The sequence below is a fragment of the Babylonia areolata genome, chromosome 10, assembly GCF_041734735.1.
Source record: "Babylonia areolata isolate BAREFJ2019XMU chromosome 10, ASM4173473v1, whole genome shotgun sequence".
In the NCBI taxonomy this organism is placed as follows: domain Eukaryota; kingdom Metazoa; phylum Mollusca; class Gastropoda; order Neogastropoda; family Buccinidae; genus Babylonia; species Babylonia areolata.
The window spans coordinates 16,892,384-16,916,180 of NC_134885.1; the positions used below are offsets into that span (position 1 = coordinate 16,892,384).

The 23,797-nt window shown below is 47.5% G+C and overlaps 1 protein-coding gene across 1 annotated transcript in view; it reads right to left on the reverse strand.

Moving 5' to 3' along the window:
• LOC143286832 (MAP kinase-activating death domain protein-like) overlaps positions 1 to 23,797 on the reverse strand; it is a 296,616-nt gene that overhangs the window by 233,015 nt on the left and 39,804 nt on the right. Inside the window, exons 8-11 of the mRNA XM_076594655.1 lie at positions 21,773 to 21,943; positions 13,121 to 13,279; positions 8,267 to 8,483; positions 5,488 to 5,598 (exon numbers count right to left, since the gene is read on the reverse strand). Of these exons, the coding sequence (XP_076450770.1) occupies positions 5,488 to 5,598; positions 8,267 to 8,483; positions 13,121 to 13,279; positions 21,773 to 21,943 (658 nt within the window). The remainder of the gene's footprint in view (positions 1 to 5,487; positions 5,599 to 8,266; positions 8,484 to 13,120; positions 13,280 to 21,772; positions 21,944 to 23,797) is intronic.

Below are 23,797 nucleotides of genomic sequence, written 5' to 3' on the forward strand. Positions count from 1 at the left end.
TAGGCAGGCAATGTCTTGTTGTTGTTACTGTTATCACAGTCGAGTGTTGCTGTTGTTGTTGTTGTTTGTGTTCTTGTGCGCATGCATGTATGAGTTTTGTGTGTGCTTGATTATGTGAGTGTATGTGTGCACGTGTATTTAGTGTGCGTGTTTTAAAGTATGTTCATGTTTATGTTGAAGGGGTGTGTAGTGGGAGAGGTGGAGGTATATGAGTGCGAGTGTATTTGGTATGTGTGTATGTGCGTGTGATCTGTCAGGTCAGGGGCATAGTCCTTGCTACTGGTACCATGTAACCCAGTACTACCTGCCACATGTGAAGCCTCCCAATGACGGACCAGGCAGAGGAGGAAACCTTTCCCAATGGCTGTGAAGATGGAAGAGGATAACCAAAGAGCAGGAGGAGCTCTTATCCTTGGCTGGAAGTCCTCCTAGGAGATGGAACTCCGAAGAAAAAAACTGCACCTGCCAAAGCCACTCTACACGTGGCAGTATCTGCACCTGTGGGACTGTGAGCGTCGGTAGGCGAGAGAGTGGGGAAGGGTCTGCACAACTCTTCTTCACTAAAAAAAAAAAAATCACCTGTGCTTGTCAGGCAACCAGGCAAATGTCGGAACGACGAGCTAGCCCTTCAACACCCAGCTTTCCCAAGCCCTGCAGCGATGGAGAAGTGGTAACAGGGACAGGCAGAGGATGCTGCTGGCAGTTCCTAGTCACAACAGGCATGCAGGCGGCTGTGGGGTGATGGTCGTCCACCATAGACTGGGGCAGATGCAGCGACCGTATCCTCCCACAGCGTCAGAGCAGCCCTTTTTAGGCACAGCACTGCTCTCCCCACATGGGGAAGGGGAGATAAAAGGATCCCTAAACAAAACCTGGCTCACCTAGTACCTAGTAGGAAACCGCACCTACTTGGACATCCAACAATAGCGGTCGAAAACAACAGAAAAGAACCAGGAGTCATGCCCTGACTCTGGGTGCCTGGAATGTTCGCACCCTTTTGGACAGAGACTACAGACCAGAAAGGCACACAGCACTCATTGCTAGAATGCTTGATTGCTACCAGGTGGACATAGCAACCCTGAGCAAAACCAGGTTTGCCTGTGAAACCCAGCTGGAGGAAGTTGGAGAAGGCTACACCTTCTACTGCACTGGGAAGCCAGATGGCACCCCAAGAACCTCAGGCGTGGGCTTTGCCATACGAACCAAACTTGCACAACAGCTTGACAGCCTTCCACATGGGATAAATGACAGGCTGATGACCCTGCGTCTGAAGCTGTCCAAGGATCGCTTCTCCACAGTCATCAGCTGCTATGCCCCACAATGACCAACCCTGATGTCATCAAAGAAGCTTTCTAAGCGGAGCTCAGCCGCACCATTTCAGCAGTAGACAGAAAGGATAGGCTGATCATCCTTGTGGATTTCAATGCCCGTGTCAGCGTGAACTTCTCCTCGTGGCCAAAAGTCCTAGGACAGCACGGCACTGGCAAGTGCAACTCCAACGGACTGCTTTTGCTCTCGCTCTGCATGCAGCATGGACTGACCATCACCAACACCCTCTTCCAACAAGCGGACAAGTACAAGAACACATGGATGCACCCCCACTCCAAGCAATGGAACATGCTGGACTATGTGACTGTCCGGCAGAGGGACACAGGTGATGTTTCCATTACACGCTGCATGAGAGGAGCAGTCTGTTGGTCGGACCATCGCCTGGTATGCAGCAAGATGAACATCAGACTTGCACGCAAGCTCCAATCAGCCAGGCAGAAACACCATAGGAAGCTGAACATCCACCGCTTCCCTATCACCAAGGACATGCTGCAGCAGCAAATCCAAGCAGCTCTCCAAGAAATTCCTGCATCGACTGATGTAGAAGAGGTATGGAGCACCTTTAGAGATGCTGTGTACACAGCAGCAGCTGACACACTTGACTTTGTACAGAGGAGCCAAAAAGACTGGTTTGATGAGAACAACTCTGGAATCTCCAAGCTCCTGAACACACTGCATATACGGCATCAGGATCACATTTCCGATAAAGACTGCCAGAAAAAGAAGAACCAGCACTTGCAAACCAAGCTTCTCGTACAGAAGAGGCTGCGTGAGATGAAGAACACCTGGTGGGAGAGCAAGTCCGAAGAGCTTCAGTCCGCTGCTGATGCTCACAACATGAAGACCTTCTATGATGGCCTCCGAGCTGTGTATGGGCTGAGAGTCACAGGATCAACCCCTGTCCGAGCCTTGGACCAGACCACCCTCCTGATAGACAAGAAAGACATCCTTGCCCACTGGGCAGAGCACTTCAACACCCTCCTCAACAGGGACTTGTCTGTATCTGATGAGGTAATTACAGCCCTCCCACAGCTACCAGTCAATGACTTGCTAGCTGCCCCTCCCACCAACGCCAAGACCCAGAAGGCCCTGAAGATGACAACGTCAGGAAAAGCACCAGGAGGGGATGGAATCCAGGCCGACATCTACAAGTACGGAGGCGAGGTGCTGATAGACAAGCTGACCGCCCTGTTCCAGTCTATCTGGGAGAGAGGGGAGGTCCCCCAGGATTTCAAGGATGCTTCAGTTGTCCACATTTACAAACGGAAGGGAGACAACACATCCTGTGATAACCACCGTGGAATCTCTCTCCTCTGCATCGCCAGCAAGATCTTCGCCCGCATCATACTGAACAGACTGGTTGACCATGTCTCCAACACAGTCATCCCTGAAGCACAGTGCGGCTTCCGCTCAGGCAGGGGAACATGTGACATGGTGTTTGCCGTACGCCAGATGCAAGAGAAGTGCCATGAGCAGAACAAGGAGCTCCACATAGTCTTTGTAGACCTGACTAAGACCTTTGACACAGTGAACAGCCGTGGTCTGTGGAAGATCCTCCTGAAGTTCAGCTGCCCAGAGAGCCTAATTCAGCTGATTGCGTCATTCCACGATGGCATGCAGGCGAGAGTACAGGAAAATACTGACCCACACTGTTCTCCATTCTCTTCTCTGCCATGCTGATTGACGCCTTCCAAGACTGTGAATGGGGCATCTACATTCAGTTTCAACTTGCGGCGACTCCACGCAAGGTCCAGGGTGTCTGAGGCACTGTTGAGAGAGTTCCTCTTCGCTGATGACTGCGAGCTTACTGCACACAGCCATGAGGACATGCAGTTCATTATGTACAGGTTCTCAACCTCCTGCAGGCGCTTTGGACTCGCCATCAGCCTCAACAAGACTTCAGCCTCAACAAGACTGAGTCCATGTACCAACCAGCTAGCTCACAGAATGCCAGTGCCTCCGGGCCCACCTGCAATCAAGATTGATGACACAGAGATCAAGTCAGTCGACAAATTTTGCTACCTGGGCAGCACCCTGTGCAGCAACGGAGCCCTTGATGTAGAAGTGACGCTGCACATCGCCAAGGCCAGCTCCGCCTTTGGCAGACTCAACAACAGGCTGTAGAACAACAAAGGCATCAGGCTCAGCACCAAAATCAAAACCTACAGAGCCGTTGTGCTGACCACCATGTTGTACTGCTGTGAAACATGGACGACGTATCGCCATCACATTCAACAACTTGAGCAGTTTCACCAGAAATGCCTATGAAAGATCGTCGGCATAAAGTGGCAAGACAGGGTCTCCAACTTCCAGGTCCTAGAGAGGAGCGGCCTGCCCAGCATTGAAAGCCTGCTGATCCAGTGCCAGCTACGTTCGACAGGACATGTTGTCCGCATGACAGACAGCAGGATCCCAAAGATCCCAGGATCCCAGCTGAAGGAAGGCCACCGTGAACTTGGAAGACCCTGCAAGCGCTTCAAGGACACCTTGAAGACAAACCTCAAAGCCTGTGACATAGACATCACTTCCTAGGAAACTGATGCCCTTGACTGCTGTCACTGGAGAATGCTGTGTTCTAGTGGCATAAAGACGTTTGAAAACAAGAGAATGGTGGCCATTAAGGACAAGCGGGAGCGAAAGAAGCAGGGCTCAACTTCTGGAGACGTTTTCCCTTGCAACACCTGTGGGAAGTGCTGCGCATCCAGAATCGGCCTCTTCTCTCATATGAGGACACACATCAACAGATAAGCCTGCCTGCCTACTCATCCGTCGGTCCAACAGGAGACTTCATCATCATGTGTGTAAGTGAGTGTGTGCGCATGTTTGCGTGTCTGTGAGTGTGAATGTGTGTGTGTGTGTGCACGCGCACATGCCCTCCCACTGTTATCTTTTCTGCGAGTGCACTGCCCTTCAATGAAGCTACGCTGGGTCATAAAATTTATTTCACAACTCCTCACTCAGTGGGTTTAATATTGTAAAAGTTTGAGTGGATGGGTTGTAAACTGATCAAGTGTGGCTACTGTCACTGTGTTTGTGAGTCTAAATGTGCATGTTGTGTCTGTGGTGTGTGTGTTGGTGGGTGGGTATACGCTCATGCACGCATGCTTTAGAGAGAGAGACAGTAAGTGAGAAAGTGAGTGAGTGAGTGTGTCTGTCTGTCTGCCTGCCTGTGATTGTCAGTGTGCGTACATGCATGACAGAGAGATAGAAATTGTGTGTGTGTGTGTGTGTGTGTGTGTGTGTGTGTGTGTGTTTAAGCATGGGGTATTAAATATATGGGCCAAACCTATGTACAGACACAGACAACATACAGACGCACACAAACACACACACACACACACACAAACACACACATACATGGATACACATACTCATACGATCACACACACACACACACACACACTGATTCCATGAAAAAGTAAAACAATAATTTTTTTAAAAATCTCCTTCATAAAAATAATAAAGAAAGAGAAAGAAACAGAAGAGAGTGACACAGACAGAGAGACAGAGAAACAGAGAGACAGAGAAAGAAAGAGACAGGGAAGAATGGGGGTGGACTGCACAATAAAATTACAACATCACATGATTTTGTGTGTTAACAATTACTCATTTCTTGTGTCTTTCTTCATATGTTTTCCTTTCGACATTTTTCCCTTTCAAGGGCTGGATATAAAAACACCAGCTTCGACTAAAAATATCAGTGTGTCCCTTCTACTAACATCAGCACCCTCTTTAAAGTATTGGTATAGTTTATGTTATTCTGTGTTATCTGTCCACTTTTCCTCTACTTTCCTTGCAACTACAGACAAAAAAAAAAACCCCGTCAGGCTATCTTTCAACCACATTTTCCAGCAAAGAGATGGAATAGAAGTAACCACATCTTGTGGATTCAGATGCAAAACTAAATAAACCAGTGACTAAACAAAAGTAAACATTCATGATCTGTAAAATCTGGATTAACCTGGAGAACATTAACTTATAGTATGAGTGGAAGGAATGTTTATTTCTTTATGTTTATTCCAAAGTATTTCTAGAGAAAATGGATTTGTTAAAGCTGGCCTTTACTAGGTAAATACGAAGTCAGCATATGGAAAATCATGTGCACACACACACATTCATTCACACACACACACATGCAGCTCTTTTCCAAGTGCTCACAGGGAGTTTCACCATCGATCTCACTGTTTGTCATCTCAGCAATCAGGTCAGAGAGGGAAGAATAACTGGAGCTTGTGCTTTCAGCTCCTTCACTGTCACTGCCACTTTCATCTGTAAAAAATCAACAACATAAAGCAGACCTACTACTTTGTCCTCTGTGAAGCAATGCAGACTGTGCTGCCCTGAATTTTTCACAAGTTGTCACTACACTGCTCTATACTGTGAAGGAGATCATACCTCAAATTTTGAAATGTTAGATTACCACCCTTTGTTATTAGATAACAAGACAGACAAAATTTTATTACCTCATGTGTGACCTCAAACAACTGAAAAAAACACAACAACAACAAAAAAAACAAGAGATGCAAGGCCTTACAACACTTTACTGAGGAAAAAAAACACCCAAAAAAAGCAAGTTTTTTTTTCTTCTAATCGTTAATATGTGTTCTGTATCTTATGTTATAAAGCTTGGTGGGGAAAAAAAGGACATCAAACCAGATTCAAACCAGGCATATTCAGGTAGAGAGTAAAAAAAAAAAAGGACATAAAACCAGATTCAAACCAGGCATATTCAGGTAGAGAGTAAAAAAAAAAGGGACATAAAACCAGATTCAAACCAGGCATATTCAGGTAGAGAGTAAAAAAAAAGGACATAAAACCAGATTCAAACCAGGCATATTCAGGTGGAGAGTAAAAACCAGATTCAAACCAGGCATATTCAGGTAGAGAGTAAGTTCAGAAATGGCATTTCACTGGCTAGCAGATGGCGGTCTAATGGCGAGATGTAGTGTCGCTGAGTTGCTGTGAACAATTTTGGCCGAGAAGAGCGAACAGGTAGGTCTGGTTTGCATCAGTTTGACATGGTACAGTATATGACACCAAAACTGATATTTAAACTTGTGGGTTTTTTAGTGTGATAAATTGATTACAGTAGTCGAGGTGATAACGCCATTTAAATCATCAGTAGCTGTTTTCTCCTGATCTGTGGAGATCTGTGTTCAACAGCCTTACAGAAACTACAACTCAGTCCACTCAATTTCTTTTATGTTCATTCTAGTTAATTTACTATCCACTTTTAAATATTCATATGCGGTAAACACGCCGATGATGTAGTTAGTGTCAATGTATGTGTTCTGTCCAGATTTGTATTTTTCTTTTAATAGCAAACAAGAAAAACAAGGTCATGCTGTCTTCAAGCCCAAACATTAACACTGTGATTTTCTGGACCTGGGTCCTGAATGAAATAAACTGTTTATGATACAATCATATGACTGTGAAGATTTTTTTCCCACTTTGTTCAATCCAAATTTCATATTGGCAGGCAAAGTATTTCCAGAGAAAATGACAATGTTAAAGTTTACCACACACACACACACACACACAGACGAACACTAGGTTATTACATAGACTCACATTGTTTACACAAGTCGTAACAGGAAAAACAATGTTTTGTGTGTATGGGGAGGGGCGGGGGGAGGGGGGGGGTTGGGGTGGAGGGTGCAAGGAGTGCTGGATAGCAACTGGCAGATGAGATAACAAGTTCAAAATGAGGCATAAGAGATCACAAAGTCAAACTTGTAGAAATCATGAAGTTCATCATTCAGAGTTCAAACTGGCGGTCGGTCAACTCCACTGGGGTTCGTCACAATATACATTTGTGTGTGACGCAGACTTACCTTCTCGGCCTGTAATCTTTTTTTTAAACAAAGGTTATAAAAGAAATATTTTCTGAAAGTAATACTGGGAAAACTTATGAATAGATGACTTACCAAATAAAGTAATCAATTACCAGAATATCTTTCCTCCAATTTTTTTACTGCCATCTTGTGAGCATGTTCATTTCTGTGCAGTGTGTTTGACAGTTCTAACTGGGAGCAAACTGGTTCAAAATTGTGGATTTAGACACTTGCTGACAAAACTGAAGTGTCTCAGTCCGTAGACTTTCCTGAAAAAGTGAACTGATAAAACTTACCATTGAAACACACACACACACACACACACACACACACACACACAACAGGGTAAAAACAGACTCACATTGCAGACACAAGCCAAAAGTTATGATATATTTGAGTATATTGACTGAATTCTTATTGCCAAATTTTATGTTTCATTTCTTCTTCTTCTTCCTCTTGTATATCATAATAAGTTTTTTTCTTTTGTGTGTCTATGCTCTGCTACTGTTTGCACAAGCTTCCACACAAAGAATCTTTGCAATGAATCAGAAAATACTGATGTCAATGAAAGAATGGTGCAGGAATAATGTTTCCCAAACTGTTAAAAGTCAATACAAAAGCAAGAGGCAGTACTTTTTAAAATTCTGCTTTAAGCATAATACTTATTTGTGTTCTTCACACAATAAATTCTCCATATGTATTGCAATATGTATTTGGCCTACAAGTTGACCAGTTCATAGGGTACTCAAATATACTGCCAAACACTGACCCACTTCATACTGCTGTGTTCCAAAATTTACACATACAAACATAAATGCAATCCCTTCACAAACTAGATGCATGCATCAAGATTTTTTACATCCACAACAGACTTTCTATTTGAAACAGACTGACTAAAAAATGTTAACATGTACAGGGATCTGCAAAATTTTCACTCCAAAAATCTCAGTCTATACTGTCTCAGTGGAATCATATAGATTACTTCTAAATCTTCACAATCTCTTTTTGATTATCTGGTTTCTCACATCTTGTATGTTCTCAACTATCCCAATCTTTCCACCATACAATGTCAAAGTGATATTTCTTCCTGTGAACAGCCTTACCTGTGGGGATTTCATCACTGAGGGTTTCACTGACAGAGGTGATGGCAGCTGCCAGTGATGAGGCATTGTCATAGACATGGAACTCCACTGCCTGCAGGTGCTGGGCGTACCACTTGGGTTTGTCACCAATAAGGGAGGGGTCGTAGACTGCTGTCTGCACTCGCTGGTACACAAGGTTGTCAGGGCACAGGGACCATTCCCCAAAGTACTCCACTGCCTGTTTGTTTCATCAAATGAAATGGTCTGTGACCTTTATGTATTTCATCATCCTTTTTTCCCCCCTAACATAAGAATTTACAAATTCCTTGTATTCTTCCTTTTAAAAACATCATCATCATAAATAAGAGGCAAAGCCATCAACACTCATCAAACGAATATTGGAATCATTTCCAAACCAACAATGCGCAGATTTCTTCCAAATGGAACAGTCTATCTGGGCTTTCCCAAACACATTGAACTGAGCAACATGCTGAACACCACGTTCATGATGTAAGACATCTTTTCCCACTCCTCTGGCAGCAAATTGGTGGCAGTATGTGTGTGTGTGTGTGTACATGTGTCATGAGAGCTCTGTGCATGTGCATGTGTGTGTATGTATGTGGGTGTGTGTGTGTGTGTGTGTGAGTGTGTGTGTCGTGGGAGCTACAATGTGTAGGAATATGTGTGTGTGTGTCTGTGTTGTGTGAGCTAGGTGTGTGTGTGTGTGTGCTGAGATGTGGGTATTGTGGGTGCTGCAAAATACAGGAATAAGTGTGTGTCTGTGTAGGCATGTGTGTGTGTGTTTGTCTGTGTGTGTGATTATGTGCGTGTAAGTGTGTGCTGTGGAAGCTACAATACGTAGGAATGTGTGGTGTGTGTGAATGTGTGTGTGTGTGTGTGTGTGTGGGGGGGGGGGGGGGGGTAATGTGAGAGCTGAAGAGCATGTGTGTTCGCGCACGCATATGCATGTATATGTGTATGAGTTTATCTGTTCAACCTCCTGTGCTTTCGTGTGTAGTGCTGGGCCTATGTACATTTTTTTGTGACTTTCATGTCTGTGAGACTGCAAATTGTGCATATCTGTTTGCCCATGTGTATGTATGTGCGTGTGTGTGTGTGTGTGTGTGTGTGTGTGTGTGTGTGTAATATTATCTATTATTTGCTTATTTATCATTATCATTAGTATAATCAATATTATTATCTTATCATCATTATTATCATTATTTATTCAATTATAAACTTTTTTCTTTTTGCTGCCCCGTCATCTGCACCATTTCAGTGGCATTACTCCCACGCCGGTCATTCGGAGTCCCCTATACATGACCACACCTGGGTTCATAACTCAGTCAAGACTGACCCCAAGCACGGAAGTGGAAGGGTATCGAAACTGAGGTCACCATGACAGCAGGGCATGAAAGACCACAGACTTTGAGACTGTTTTGTTTATACTGGTGATGATGAATGAGGAGGAGGGGGAGGAGGAGGAGGATGGTGATGATGATGTTGCTATGGAGGTCCATTTTGGTTTGGGACTACGTGACAAGGCTGTACTCTACACTTCCTTTCATAATGATATCCCGGCGTCAAACAGGTCCGAGAGATACAGACACTTGCAGTGTTGGTCAGGTAAGTAGAGCAACACACCCAAAGACGCATCCTTGAAGTGGATGGCACCCGACTGTGTGGTCCCAGTCTCCCCATTTAAGTCCATAGCACACTCAACTCTGGGTATGAGCTGGCCGTGGGCTGAAAAACCCACCTCCACTGGGATTTGAACCTGCATCCTCCCAGCCGTCAGTCCGTGATGCTAACGACTTCGCCACGGTGGCTGGTTAATTATAATCTCTATCATTTCTGTTTTCTCTCCAAAGCCTGACTAAGTGGGTTATACTGCAGGTCAGGCATCTGCTCAGTAGATCTGGTGTAGCGTACATGGATCTGTCCGATCACAGTGATGCCTCTTTGAGCAACTGAACTAAACTGCTTTAAGTGCTTTAAAATTGAACAGTTCCAATAAAAATACCATCAATCAAAACATGCCACTCCCTGCAAAACATGCCAAACTGTGTTGCACAGCATAAAAATCAATGTGCAAAACATGCATTCTAACACTTCTATACGTACACAACCCTGCACAGACCAAACACCAACAGTAATCTATGCTCAGGCACAAAATAAACAAAAACAAAACATTACAACCTAAACAATCCAAAATACATACCAAACATCACAACACACAACTGACGCAATCTCATATCACAACACCTGAACACAATGCATATACGGCATCAGGATCACATTTCCGATAAAGACTGCCAGAGGAAGGAGAACCAGTTCTTGCAAACCAAGCAACTCATACAGAAGAGGCTGCTTGAGATCAAGAACACCTGGTGGGAGAGAAAGTCCGAAGAGCTTCAGTCTGCTGCTGATGCTCACGACATGAAGACCTTCTATGATGGTCTCCGAGCTGTGTATGGGCCGAGAGTCACAGGATCAACCCCTGTCCGAGCCTTGGACCAGACCACTCTCCTGACAGACAAGAAAGACATCCTTGACCGCTGGGCAGAGCACTTCAACACCTTCCTCAACAGGGACTCATCCATATCTGACGAGGCAATTGCAGCCCTCCCACAGCTACCAGTCAATGACTCGCTAGCTGCCCCTCCCACCAACGCCAAGACCCAGAAGGCCCTGAAGATGACAACGTCAGGAAAAGCACCAGGAGCGGATGGAATCCAGGCTGACATCTACAAGTATGGAGGCGAGGTGCTGATAGACAAGCTGACCGCCCTGTTCCAGTCTATCTGGGAGAGAGGGGAGGTCCCCCAGGATTTCAAGGATGCTTCAATTGTCCACATTTACAAACGGAAGGGAGACAACACATCCTGCGATAACCACCGTGAAATCTCTCTCCTCTGCATCGCCGGCAAGATCTTCGCCCGCATCATACTGAACAGACTGGTTGACCATGTCTCCAACACAGTCATCCCTGAAGCACAGTGCGGCTTCCGCTCAGGCAGGGGAACATGTGACATGGTGTTTGCTGTACGCCAGATGCAAGAGAAGTGCTGCGAGCAGAACAAGGAGCTCCACATGGTCTTTGTAGACCTGGCTAAGGCCTTCGACACGGTGAACCGCCATGGTCTGTGGAAGATCCTCCTAAAGTTCGGCTGCCCAGAGAGCCTAATCCAGCTGATTGCGTCATTCCACGATGGCATGCAGGCGAGAGTACAGGAAAATACTGACATGTCGGATCCGTTCCCTGTGGTAAATGGAGTGAAGCAGGGCTGCGTCCTGGTACCAACACTGTTCTCCATTCTCTTCTCTGCCATGCTGATTGACGCCTTCCAAGACTGTGACCGGGGCATCTACATTCAGTTTCACACAGATGGCAAACTTTTCAACTTTCGGCAACTCCACGCCAGGTCAGGGTGTCTGAGGCACTGATGAGAGTTCCTCTTCGCTGATGACTGTGCGCTTGCTGCACACAACCATGTGGACATGCAGTTCATTGCAGACAGGTTCTCAACCTCCTGCAGGCACTTTGGACTCACCATCAGCCTCAGCAAGACTGAGTCCATGTACCAACCAGCTAGCTCACAGAACGCCAGTGCCTCCACCCCACCTGCAATCAAGATCAATGACACAGAGATCAAGTCAGTCGACAAGTTTTGCTTCCTGAGCAGCACCCTATGCAGCAACGGAGCCCTTGATGCAGAAGTGACGCTGCGCATCGCCAAGGCCAGCTCCGCCTTTGGCAGACTCAACAACAGGCTGTGGAACAACAAAGGCATCAGGCTCAGCACCAAAATCAAAACCTACAGAGCTGTTGTGCTGACCATCTTGTTGTACTGCTGTGAAACATGGACGACATATCGCCATCACATTCAACAACTTGAGCAGTTTCACCAGAGATGCCTATGAAAGATCCTCGGCATAAAGTGGCAAGACAGGGTCTAAAACCTCCATGTCCTAGAGAGGAGCGGCCTGCCTAACATCAAAAGCCTGCTGATCCAGTGCCAGCTACGCTGGACAGGACACGTTGTCTGCATGACAGACAGCAGGATTCCGAAGCATCCAGTGCCAGCTACGCTGGACAGGACACGTTGTCTGCATGACAGACAGCAGGATTCCAAAGATGCTTTTGTATGGCCAGCTGAAGCAAGGCCACTGTGAACTTGGAAGACCCTGCAAGTGCTTCAAGGACACCTTGAAGACAAACCTCAAAGCCTGTGACATAGACATCGCTTCCTGGGAAACTGATGCCCTTGACCGCTCTTGCTGGAGGATGCTGTGCTCTAGTGGCATATAGACGTTTAAAAACAAGAGAACGTTGGCCATTAAGGAGAAGCGGGAGCGAAGGAAGCAGGGTTCAACTTTTGGAGACGTTTTCCCTTGCAACACGTGTGGGAAGTGCTGCGCATCCAGAATCGGCCTTTTCTCCCATATGAGGACACACACCGACAGATAAGCCTGCCTGCCTACTCATCCGTCGGACCGACGGGAGACTCCATCATCGTGTGTGTGTGTGTATGTGTAAGGTTTTGTGGTCAGCAAGTCTGGAGGCATGAATCATAGAAAACTACAGTCAAATCGTAATAGCAGTATGGAGGTCTGCGAAATGTTATCCAATGCCAATGCAAAAAACAAGGGCTGCAACAGGTGCTACTGTCGAGTCAGCAGCCTCGAAGATCAACTGAGAAATTAAAAACCTGACAGGAAAATCATGTGCGTCATTGGGACATACAGTTCTGGAAACTGGGGGTCCTTTTCAAATTTTTGGGTGTAAAGGGCATGCTATAGTGCTTTATGGGAAACAATGAATCAACAATGACAGTAAGGCAACACACACTCATGCATACACACATGACTGACCTGGGTGCGAGCCAGTCTGGCAGTGAAGTGTGTTCTCTGTGGCCGTGACTTCATGAAGCTGTACAGCTGGAAAGCTACCACTGGCCGGGGATACAGGCGAAGGGTACGTGTGTGTTCTGTGAAGTTGCCAAGAATGTTGGGGGAGTTGAAGAAACGCACCTGTGGATCACACACACACACATATAGCAGACGTGTGCACACTCATATCATTCACTGTGCGAACAAAATTAGACACAGAAGTTTTCAGCAAACTTTTTCTGACAAATAAAGACCACAGAAGGCAAAATTGTCGTACTGAGACACTGAAGAGCTACTGACATACAGTATACTCACTGGAGAAAGTGGTCTTATCCTTTCCTCCGCTTATATGTCTGTCAGGTCAGGTCATTAGATCTGCTACTGGTAACCTGTAATCCAGTACAACCTGTTCAGGGTCGGGTTGCCGGCGACTAAACCAGCACTCCCACCGCTCCCTTCCGGGACTAGTGAGGCGGGTGGCTAGACACCCTTATGGTGATCCATAAAAGGGCGTTGGCTCAGGAGAGCCACCGACGGCCATCTAGCTCCACCGTGCTGTGTGCATGCCACACGCAGTTGGTCCCCGGGTGTGTCTACCCATGCATGCGAAGTCTGGATCCGGCAAAATCTGCGGAAGGAACCTATCAGTTCAACGGAGAGGAAGGCGGTTACAGCAACACACTGTGGAGTGCAGAGAGCAAGATGAGACACCGAAAGGATATCTTGGTCATCCACTGCATCCGTGCTCATCCTCCAGTCGTCTCGACTTAGTCTTGCCACTGGAAATTGGTGGACCCGGACGAGAGAGTGAGGTCGACGTTGCGCAACTCTTCACTTTAAACAAACTCATCGCGCAAGTCATCAGTCATCCAAAATGACCTTTCATCCTTCATCATTTCATCACCCCCAAGTCCTGTGGCGACAGGCGAGCGACGAAACGACAGGTGTGGGTACACTGGCAGTCGCAGCCGCAGACCTGCATGCAGGCAGCTCAGGCCATAGGGTCGTTCTTCGTCGACAGGAGCAGCGATGGAGCTCGGCAGCCGTCTGAGCAGCCCTCTTTAGAAATGCACTGCTCACCTCCCTGGCATGAGGAAGGGGCTAGAAAAGGTGCCCTAAAAATTGCCTGCTCCATATCGCCCTGGCCAGCATACCGCGGCTGGCGGGGACCCTACATCAGCGGTCGGAACAAGAAAGAAAAGAAAAAAACAAGGATCGTTCCTCTCACCATTGGTGCTTGGAACATAAGGACTCTCCTGGACAGAGATAACGCGGACAGACCCCAAAGGAGAACGGCACTAGTTGCATCTGAACTCGCCAGATACAACATTGACATCGCAGCCTTGAGTGAGACTCGGCTTGCAGGCGAAGGCGAGCTCTGTGAACAGGGATCTGGTTACACCTTCTTCTGGAGTGGACGAGGAAGCGAAGAGCGACGTGAGGCTGGCGTTGGTTTTGCAGTAAAAACAGCACTTGTCAGCAAGCTAGCTGGAATCCCAAAGGGAGTCAACGATAGGCTTATGACCATGAAACTCCCACTGGCATCTGGCCAGAAGCACCTCACCATTGTCAGTGCCTACGCCCCAACCATGACCAACCCGGATGAAGTGAAGGCGAAGTTCTACGAGGACCTTCACTCTGTCATTGCTGCTATCCCTAAAGCAGACAAGCTCATTATTCTTGGGGACTTCAATGCTAGAGTTGGCTCTGACTACATCTCCTGGGATGGAGTGATTGGAAAGCACGGTGTGGGCCACTGCAACCCAAATGGATTGCTTTTGCTTCAGACCTGTGCAGAGCATGAACTGCTATTAACCAACACAGTTTTCTGCCTCCCTACCCGAAACAGGACGTCATGGATGCACCCTCGTTCAAAGCATTGGCATCTCATCGATTATGTCATCGTCAGGAAAAGGGATAGGCAAGATGTACGTGTAACAAAGACCATGTGCGGCGCCGAGTGTTGGACAGACCATCGCCTTGTAGTCTCGAAGCTGAATATTCGAATCCAGCCCAAGAGACGCCCCCAAGGCCAGAAGGATCCAAAACGGCTCAACATCGCTAAGCTGAAAAACATCACCATCAAACAGTCCTTTGTGGAGCTGCTGGAAGATCGTCTGGAATCCGCCTCTCTGGACAACCAGAATGTGGAGTCTGACTGGAGGACCCTGCATGAGCTGATCTATAGTACAGCTTCAGAGACCCTGGGACCCATGACCAGAAAGCACAAAAGGAGGAGTTTGTATTATACTCCATGTTTGGTGTTAAATATACTTACCATGTCAAACTGATGCAAACTAGGCCTATTGGTTTGCTCTGCTTGGCCAAATTTCGCGCGGCTAACGGTGAAAAGACGGGCCCACCCGCTCTCAGCCAATCAAACGCCTCTAAAAACTATAAGCGCTTAATCATTCCTTTGGCCAAGGCTCTCCACGCCATCTTGTCAGGTTTACGCTCTGTCTCGTCTTACGCTTTTTTCGGCTATTCAGCGTATCCTTTTGGCCTTATTTTGTTGCATGCGGCTTGTGTTTATTGTATTCTTACATTCTGTGTACTCGATTCGACTCGGCACCCTCGATTCGTTCGATTTTTTCTGCCTCTAAGTCGATCCTGTCTTTCCTTTCTCTGTTGGGGGTCGGATTTTCGCTGGGTGCCTAAGCGCGGGTTCCATGCCTCGTGTGCCATACCACGAAGGCAAGGGATCATGATGCTGGGATTGAGACTCGGTAAGAGACTCTCCCAGGCCCGGAGCTCATGATTCCTCCCGATACGGACCGCGGCGATGCGTCGTTAGACGCTGATCGCGGAGGCGACGTTCGTACCAGTAAAACGGTCATGAAGGGGACCGGGGGGAAAGAGGTACGAGCGTCGCCTCCCGAGGTGTCCCAGCGCGAGGCAGGGAGAAGGGTGAATGGCAAGTCATCTCCGTGCTGTGGGGACTCGCAGCTAGGCGCAGACTCCCAAGGGGAGGCCGCGCCCGGCCATTACCCGGGTCCCCACTCGGAGACGGCCCTCACGTGCCCCATTGTTGTTCCCCCTCCTCCCTTCTCTGTCGACCCCCCTCCCCCACCTCCTTTTGGGGGGGGAGAAAAATTTGGTTCCGGGGGGGGATCTCTACTTTGCCCACCCCGGGCCAAGCCACCCCAGTTTCCCCACGGGAGGGGATTCGGGGCGCATGGCAACCTGCTCTGCAGGTCTTCCCGCTATCCGGCCGGTCTTCCCTGCTGGGGGAGGCCCGTGCGTGTCAGGCGGTTCCGGGCAGTCAGCCCGCTTGTCTTCGGGCGGGACTGACACCCAAGTCGGGACTGACACCCAAGTCGGACCTGACCTCCCTCCGACTTGGCCAGGTTGTTCCCTTCATGGAGGTCAACGCACCAGTGACCCTTGGGGTTCGGGTCACAGTATGGCTGGTGCCCACAGGTGGTTACCCCCATTCTACCCGTACTGGGGCGCACCTAGGGTGCACACTGGGTTGCCGGGAGCACCAAGGGCCAGCCCCTTGTCCGCTCCCCACCAGACCCAAACCAGCACATCTAACAGGGTGACACACACAGCCCCGACAAGTGGGATCGACTTCTTGTCGGTCAGGTCGAGCTCCTCGACCAATATTGCCACTCTGTCCACAAATCGGGCCTCTGTCAACCCACAGGTGACCTCCACGGTCACAACGGCCTCCTTGTCAGGACCGACGGCTGCTCAGGGGCCCTACTCGGCCCGGCGGAGCCGGCAGTCCCCACCTGCCTAGCCCTCGGTCCTACAGTGAGATGAGTGGGTGTTTGTCCCCACACAGCACTCGTGGGTCACTCTTGCATCCAGGGACGCCCTCTCTGAAAAGGTGTGGCACCCACCATCCCAAGCATGGTTGGACCTACGGTCCACACGCTCCCCACCCGCTTCAGGTGTCAAGGACATAACAGTGGCAGCCATGGTCCCGGCTCGGGATCGTCCCAGCTCATCCCGCTGGGCTGACCACAGCTCACAGGACGCCCCAGTGGGTACATCCACTTGGGATGGCACCCAGCAGGGGATGGACTGCGAACAAGAGTGGGAGCCCCTGTCTTCGGATGAGGACGAACAAGCAGATGAGCACTCTTCGCCCACATCCCAGGGGGGACAGATTGAGCCCATGCCTCCCTAGGGACCAGCCTGAACCAAACTCGGACTTTGCCGAGCTCGAACTGACCCTCCCCAATAGGGTCACGTAGGCCGAATCAGTCCCTCAGGCTACTTTGTTACCCTTGACCCTCCTTACGCCATGTGACTCTAACTCCAGAACCACAAGGCAACTCAGAGTGCCAGAAATGGTGCAGGTATGGCTTAATAAGCCAGCCCGCACTGTCAGGGGTGCTGCTTCCATCCCTCCTCCAGGCAGGGAGTCCCTGGGAAAGTTTCTTAAAGATTCCTCCAAGGGAGGGGTGTGGTCCTGGTACACACAGGACCACCCTGCCTACAGCGGAGCAGAGCCCAGCGCACCACCTTCCCCACTTCAGCTAACCTATCCTTTAAAACGTTAGCAGAGTGGGACAAATTGGCCCGCCGCTGCCCCCTCGAGGTTTCCACGGCGTACACCTTTGACACGTTCCTTCACAGGGCCAATGAGCTGTGGGAAGTGTCCAGTTAATCAGGACAAGGGGTCTCCTTCCTCTGTCCGTATCGGGAGGAATCATGAGCTCCGGGCCTGGGAGAGTCTCTTACCGAGTCTCAATCCCAGCATCATGATTCCCTGCCTTCGTGGTATGGCACACGAGGCATGGAACCCGCGCTTAGGCACCCAGCGAAAATCCGACCCCCAACAGAGAAAGGAAAGACAGGATCGACTTAGAGGCAGAAAAAATCGAACGAATCGAGGGTGCCGAGTCGAATCGAGTACACAGAATGTAAGAATACAATAAACACAAGCCGCATGCAACAAAATAAGGCCAAAAGGATACGCTGAATAGCCGAAAAAAGCGTAAGACGAGACAGAGCGTAAACCTGACAAGATGGCGTGGAGAGCATGCACATCAGTGGTGTGCTCTGGGACTCAACGACGGGATTATGTCGGTGCTAGAGTCTGGGTACATGCTGTCTTGGGTGGAGGACCTCCCCCCTCTAAGATCCACTCCTCAAAGACTGGTTTGATGAAAACTGTGATGAAATCAAGCAGATTCTGGATGAGAAACGCCGTCTGCATCAAGCCTACCTGAGCAACCCAAAGTCCACATCAAAAAAGGATGCGTACGATGCCATCCGCAGGACTGTTCAGCAAAAGTTACGCCAGATGCAGGATAAGTGGCTGAGTGACAAAGCTGATGAGATCCAGGGATATGCTGACAGGCACGATATGAAGAGGTTCTATGATGCCTTGAAAGAAGTCTACGGCCCCACATCCTCAGGATCATCCCCCCTCCTCAGTGCAGATGGGAATACCTTGATCACCGAGAAGGAGAAAATTCTCGAACGCTGGGCTGAGCACTTCAACAGTGTCTTAAATCGCCCTTCCTCCATAAATGATGAAGCCATAGACCGTCTCCCACAAGTCCCCATCAACGAAGCACTGGACGATCCGCCAACACCTCTTGAGACCCAGAAAGCAATCCGTCTGCTATCCAGTGGCAAAGCACCTGGCTCAGACTCCATACCAGCAGAGGTCTACAAGGATGGAGGCACTGTGCTGACTGAGAAGCTCCATCAGCTGTACTCACTCATGTGGAAAGAAGAGACGATCCCCCAGGATTTCAAAGATGCATCTATCATTCACTTGTACAAGCGAAAGGGGAACCGGCAAGCCTGTGATAACCATCGGGGCATTTCCTTGCTCTCCATCGCAGGCAAGATACTTGCCAGGATCCTACTAAACCGCCTCACAGCACACCTTGACCAAGGTCAATTGCCTGAGAGCCAATGTGGATTCCGGAAAGAGCGCGGAACCACCGACATGGTGTTTGCTGCAAGGCAGCTGCAAGAGAAATGTCAGGAGCAAAATGCTGATCTGTTCTCCACCTATGTCGACCTCACTAAGGCCTTCGACACCGTGAGTAGAGAGGGACTGTGGAAGATCATGGCCAAGTACGGATGCCCTCGGAAATTTATTTCCTTGGTCAGCCAATTCCATGAAGACATGCAGGCTCGAGTCCAGGACAATGGCGAAACATCTGCTCCTTTTGCTGTCACAAATGGTGTCAAACAAGGCTGCGTCCTGGCTCCAACGCTGTTCAGCCTCATGTTCTCTGCAATGCTTACTGATGCCTTCAGAGATGGCGATGTTGGAATCGGCCTAAAGTACCGAACAGATGGCAAGCTGTTTAACCTCAGAAGGCTTCAAGCAAAAACGAAGGTCATGACAGACATCATCAGAGACTTTTTGTTTGCTGATGATTGTGCCCTCAACGCTGGATCTGGAGCTGACATGCAACTCAGCGTCGACAAGTTTGCCACTGCAAGCAGGAACTTCGGCCTTTCCATCAGCACGAGGAAAACTGAAGTTCTCCATCAGCCAGCCCCAGGGAAACCCTACATTGAGCCCAACATCACAGTCAACGGTCAGAGACTCAGTGCGGTGGAGCGGTTCACATACCTTGGCAGCACACTGTCACGAAATGCGACCATCGACGATGAAGTGAACGTCAGGATTGCAAGAGCAAGCGCAACTTTTGGTAGACTCAATGCAAATGTCTGGAACAGAAGAGGCATTAGTCTTGAGACCAAGCTAAAGGTCTACAGAGCAGTAGTTCTCCCCACACTACTGTACGCCTGCGAAACTTGGACAGTGTACCAACGACATGCCAAGAAGCTGAACCACTTCCACACAACATGCCTCAGGAAGCTACTGAACATCAAGTGGCAAGACAGGACCCCAGACACAGAGGTGCTCGCAAAAGCCACCCTTCCCAGCATCTTCACCATCCTGATGCAGTCCCAGCTTCGCTGGGCTGGACACGTGGCGCGCATGCTAGACCATCGGCTGCCCAAAAGGCTCTTCTATGGCGAGCTGCAACAAGGGAAGAGATCACACGGAGGTCAGAAGAAGCGCTTCAGAGATACTCTGAAAGTCTCTCTGAAAGCGTTTGATATCAACCCTGACTCCTGGGAGAAATCTGCAGTGGACCGTGACAAATGGCGTGCTGCTGTGCACAAAGGCGCCAAGTTGTGTGAGGCCAACAGGACTGCTGCAGCTGTTCAGAAGAGGCAGGCCAGAAAGTCACGGGCAAACAAGCTCCCTGACAAGGGTATGCCTGTCTTTGTCTGCCCCAACTGTCAGCGAACATTTTGTGCGCAGATTGGACTATTCAGCCATCTGCGCATTCACAGATAGATTCATGAGCATCCTCCCCCCCACCCCACCACCACCCTCCCCCCATCCCCCAGCTGGATGACAACGATGGTCATCATCGATCTCGATGGACACACCACCAGATCTGGCGTGACATATATATGGATTTTTCTGAGAAACTTAAATTGAAAACTGAAATCAAAACTCATCTAGGTTTTAGCTCTTCAAATGCAAGCCTGCATATCTGATATAACTGTGCTTATTTGTTCTGGGGGAGCTGACATCTGCATCTGAGAATCATCTGCAAATGCATGATGACTGATGGAGTGTTCCATAAAAACGTAGTCAAGTGACTGTGTGTAGAGAACAAACAAAACAGACCCCAATACCTAACCCTGTGGTGTGCCATTTTTAAGACAGGATGGTCCTGACTTAATGCCTTCACCACAACTGTTTGAGTGCTACCATGATACAGCCATGCCTTGAATACCAAAGACAAGGTTGAGCCAATGATGCAGTATATCATGGCTGATTGTGTCAAATGTTGCCAAAAGATCGAGCAACATAAGTATAAACATGTTCCAAGAATCTAGTGCAAGGAAAGGATCATTTTTAACTTTCACAAGAGCAGTTTCCATTCTGTGAAATGGGCGGTACACAGACTGAACAGAGCTGAAGAGATCATGTAAGTTCAGATCAATGGAAAACTGATGAAGTGCTTTCTTTTCAAAAGTCTTTGAGATGATACTCATTTTTCACAGCATAAGGGTGAACTGCAAATAGCGCTGTCATGCTCACTTTAAATTAGGCATCATGTCGGATTTGGTTTCAGTTCTGTACAATGGTGAACATAAACGATGTTGAATCGAACAGTGCTAAGACCCAAGCATAAGTGTTGCTATTCAGTATTATCATGTCTTTTTATTGGAAAGTGTGTTGTCAAATATCAAGTTGTTGTGAGAGGTGGCGCAAAAGGGCAGTCAGAATTTAGATTTCAAACACAAATAGGAAGCATTCAGCCCAAAACATGCATGGGTCACATTTGAGAATGTGGGATAACCATGTAAAGAGGCTGGGGAGAAAACTGTGCACATCCAAACACAGCACATACAATTGTAACCACACATATACAGGTAATTCCTCATCCAGAAAAAGACTACTGATGATATGCAGTCTATGTGGTGAAATAGCTTCACTCTCTTCTTTATCTTTTCTTTAACATTGAACAACACTCCCTTTTTCTCTATCACACACACACACACACGCACGTGCGCGCGCGCGCGCGCGAACCACCAACATCACCATCAAAGCCACATACATACACCAGAATTACAAAACTTACGCACAAACTTACAAACATCCAACACAATACACAGACTTACCATTGCCACCCGAGTAGCAACATCCACAGAATCCACATCATTGCCATAGATGAGGGGATTGAACCCAGTCTGTGAGGAGAAACTCTCTCGCCTCTGCCACATTTCCGGGTTCTGGGCGATAGCATCGAGATTTTTGATTGGCTGCGGAGTCATACTCATACTGGCCAATGCCTGGTGCAGGAGGAAAGTGATTAAAGAAAAAGGTTAGCGGCTGCAAGCTGCCCTCAACCATGCCCAGTGATAAGCACAAATCAAGGAGAAGTGTACAAGCATTGTCAAGCTGCCCTATGTTAAGTAGTCATTGTACCCATGGTTAAGAACTCAGCAATAAATAAATGGATGCATGAAAAGAGCTAAACATCATTTCAGTTTTATCCCAGAACCAATCACAAAATTTTCTGAGAAAAGCAAAGTGCGAGAGGAAGGCAAAGATAAGATAGATAAAAGTGCACAAAAGCAATCCTGGTGGTTGACAGATAAAAAATATATTAAAAAAACTAAACAGAATAAAAGAAAGAAAGAAAAACGAGGAGACCTGTATCCTTGGTTACACCCTTATGTTTAATTAACTTTAGAATCAACGCACAAACAATGAAAATAGTTACTTAGCCTTACCAAAGTGAGATAAGGGAGAAAAAAATTCACACTTCTTGACCTGCTTCACCTTTTCTCCCTCCACTCCAAACCCTAAATCTGACAGGCGCAATAGCCGAATGGTCAAGTGCTGGACTTTCAATCTGAGGGTTCCGAGTTCGAATCTCGGTGACAGCGCCTGATTGAACCCTCTTCGTGTGTATACGCACACAGAAGATCAGATACACATGTTAAAGATCCTGTAACCCATGTCAGTGTTCGGTGGGTTATGGAAACAAGAACATACCCAGCATGCACACCCCTGAAAACGGAGTATGGCTGCCTACTCAGAGGGGTAAATAAACAAAAAAGTCATACACGTAAAATGTTACATCTCTGTCTGAGCGCGTATGCGTGTGTGCCTGAAATCTGATTGAATGACACAGAAAACGAATGATGAGCACCCAGTGGCAGCCATCAGTCAGCTCTAACCAGGTAGGCATCCTGTTATGCAAATGACCCCGTGTTTGTAAAGCGCTTAGAGCTTGGTCTCTGACTGAGGATAGGCACTATATAAGTATCCATATCAATAAACGTGTTTTTCCAACAAAACTGCACCAAACAAATCTTAATGAAGAAAACCTACACCATGGTAAATGGTACTGATCTACTTTCACAATCATACATAATCATCAACTCGCCACACTCCCAAAGAAAAAAAAGATTTGCCACGTTTATCGCTGTCTACATCTAACCATATCACTAGCCATACTAACTTCCAACAAGGCATGCAGATAATAGGAAAATGATATTTGACATTTATTAAGTCCATTTGCACAATATTTCACTTCTGATTTGTGATTTTAAGTCAGTTGCAGAAACTTCCAGATGCCTTCCGTTATTTATATCAAACATTATTAATTCTAAACAGAGCAGCAATTACTGGATAAGCAAATATTACTGACTGATGAAATTTCGAGAGAAGGGCAAATTTGCCTTCAGAACACCCTGAGAGACATGGCTGAGTGATGTAATTGAATGTGGCATAACAAACATAAATGAATAACAATCATGTAACTGGTAGTGCTTTCTTTCTTTCTGTTACTAATACTATTCCCCCATCTGAATATCATTTGCTTACAAGAATAATAATAGTAATAATAATAATGATAATGACAGTAATATCAATAATTTAATTCATATAGTGCCTTTCCATGTAAAACACACTGCATATGAATAAAACATACATTTAAACATTATAAGGACAACTTAAAAACATAATCCGGCACAAACATCCAACCAACACTGAAATTAATTTATGTGTGTTCACACAAAAAAGGCCAAATGAAAACGCTTAATAGCCAAAAAAAGCGTTAGACGAGACAGAGCGAAAACCTGACAAGATGGCGTGGAGAGCCTTGGCCAAAGGAATGATTCAGCGCTTATAGCTGT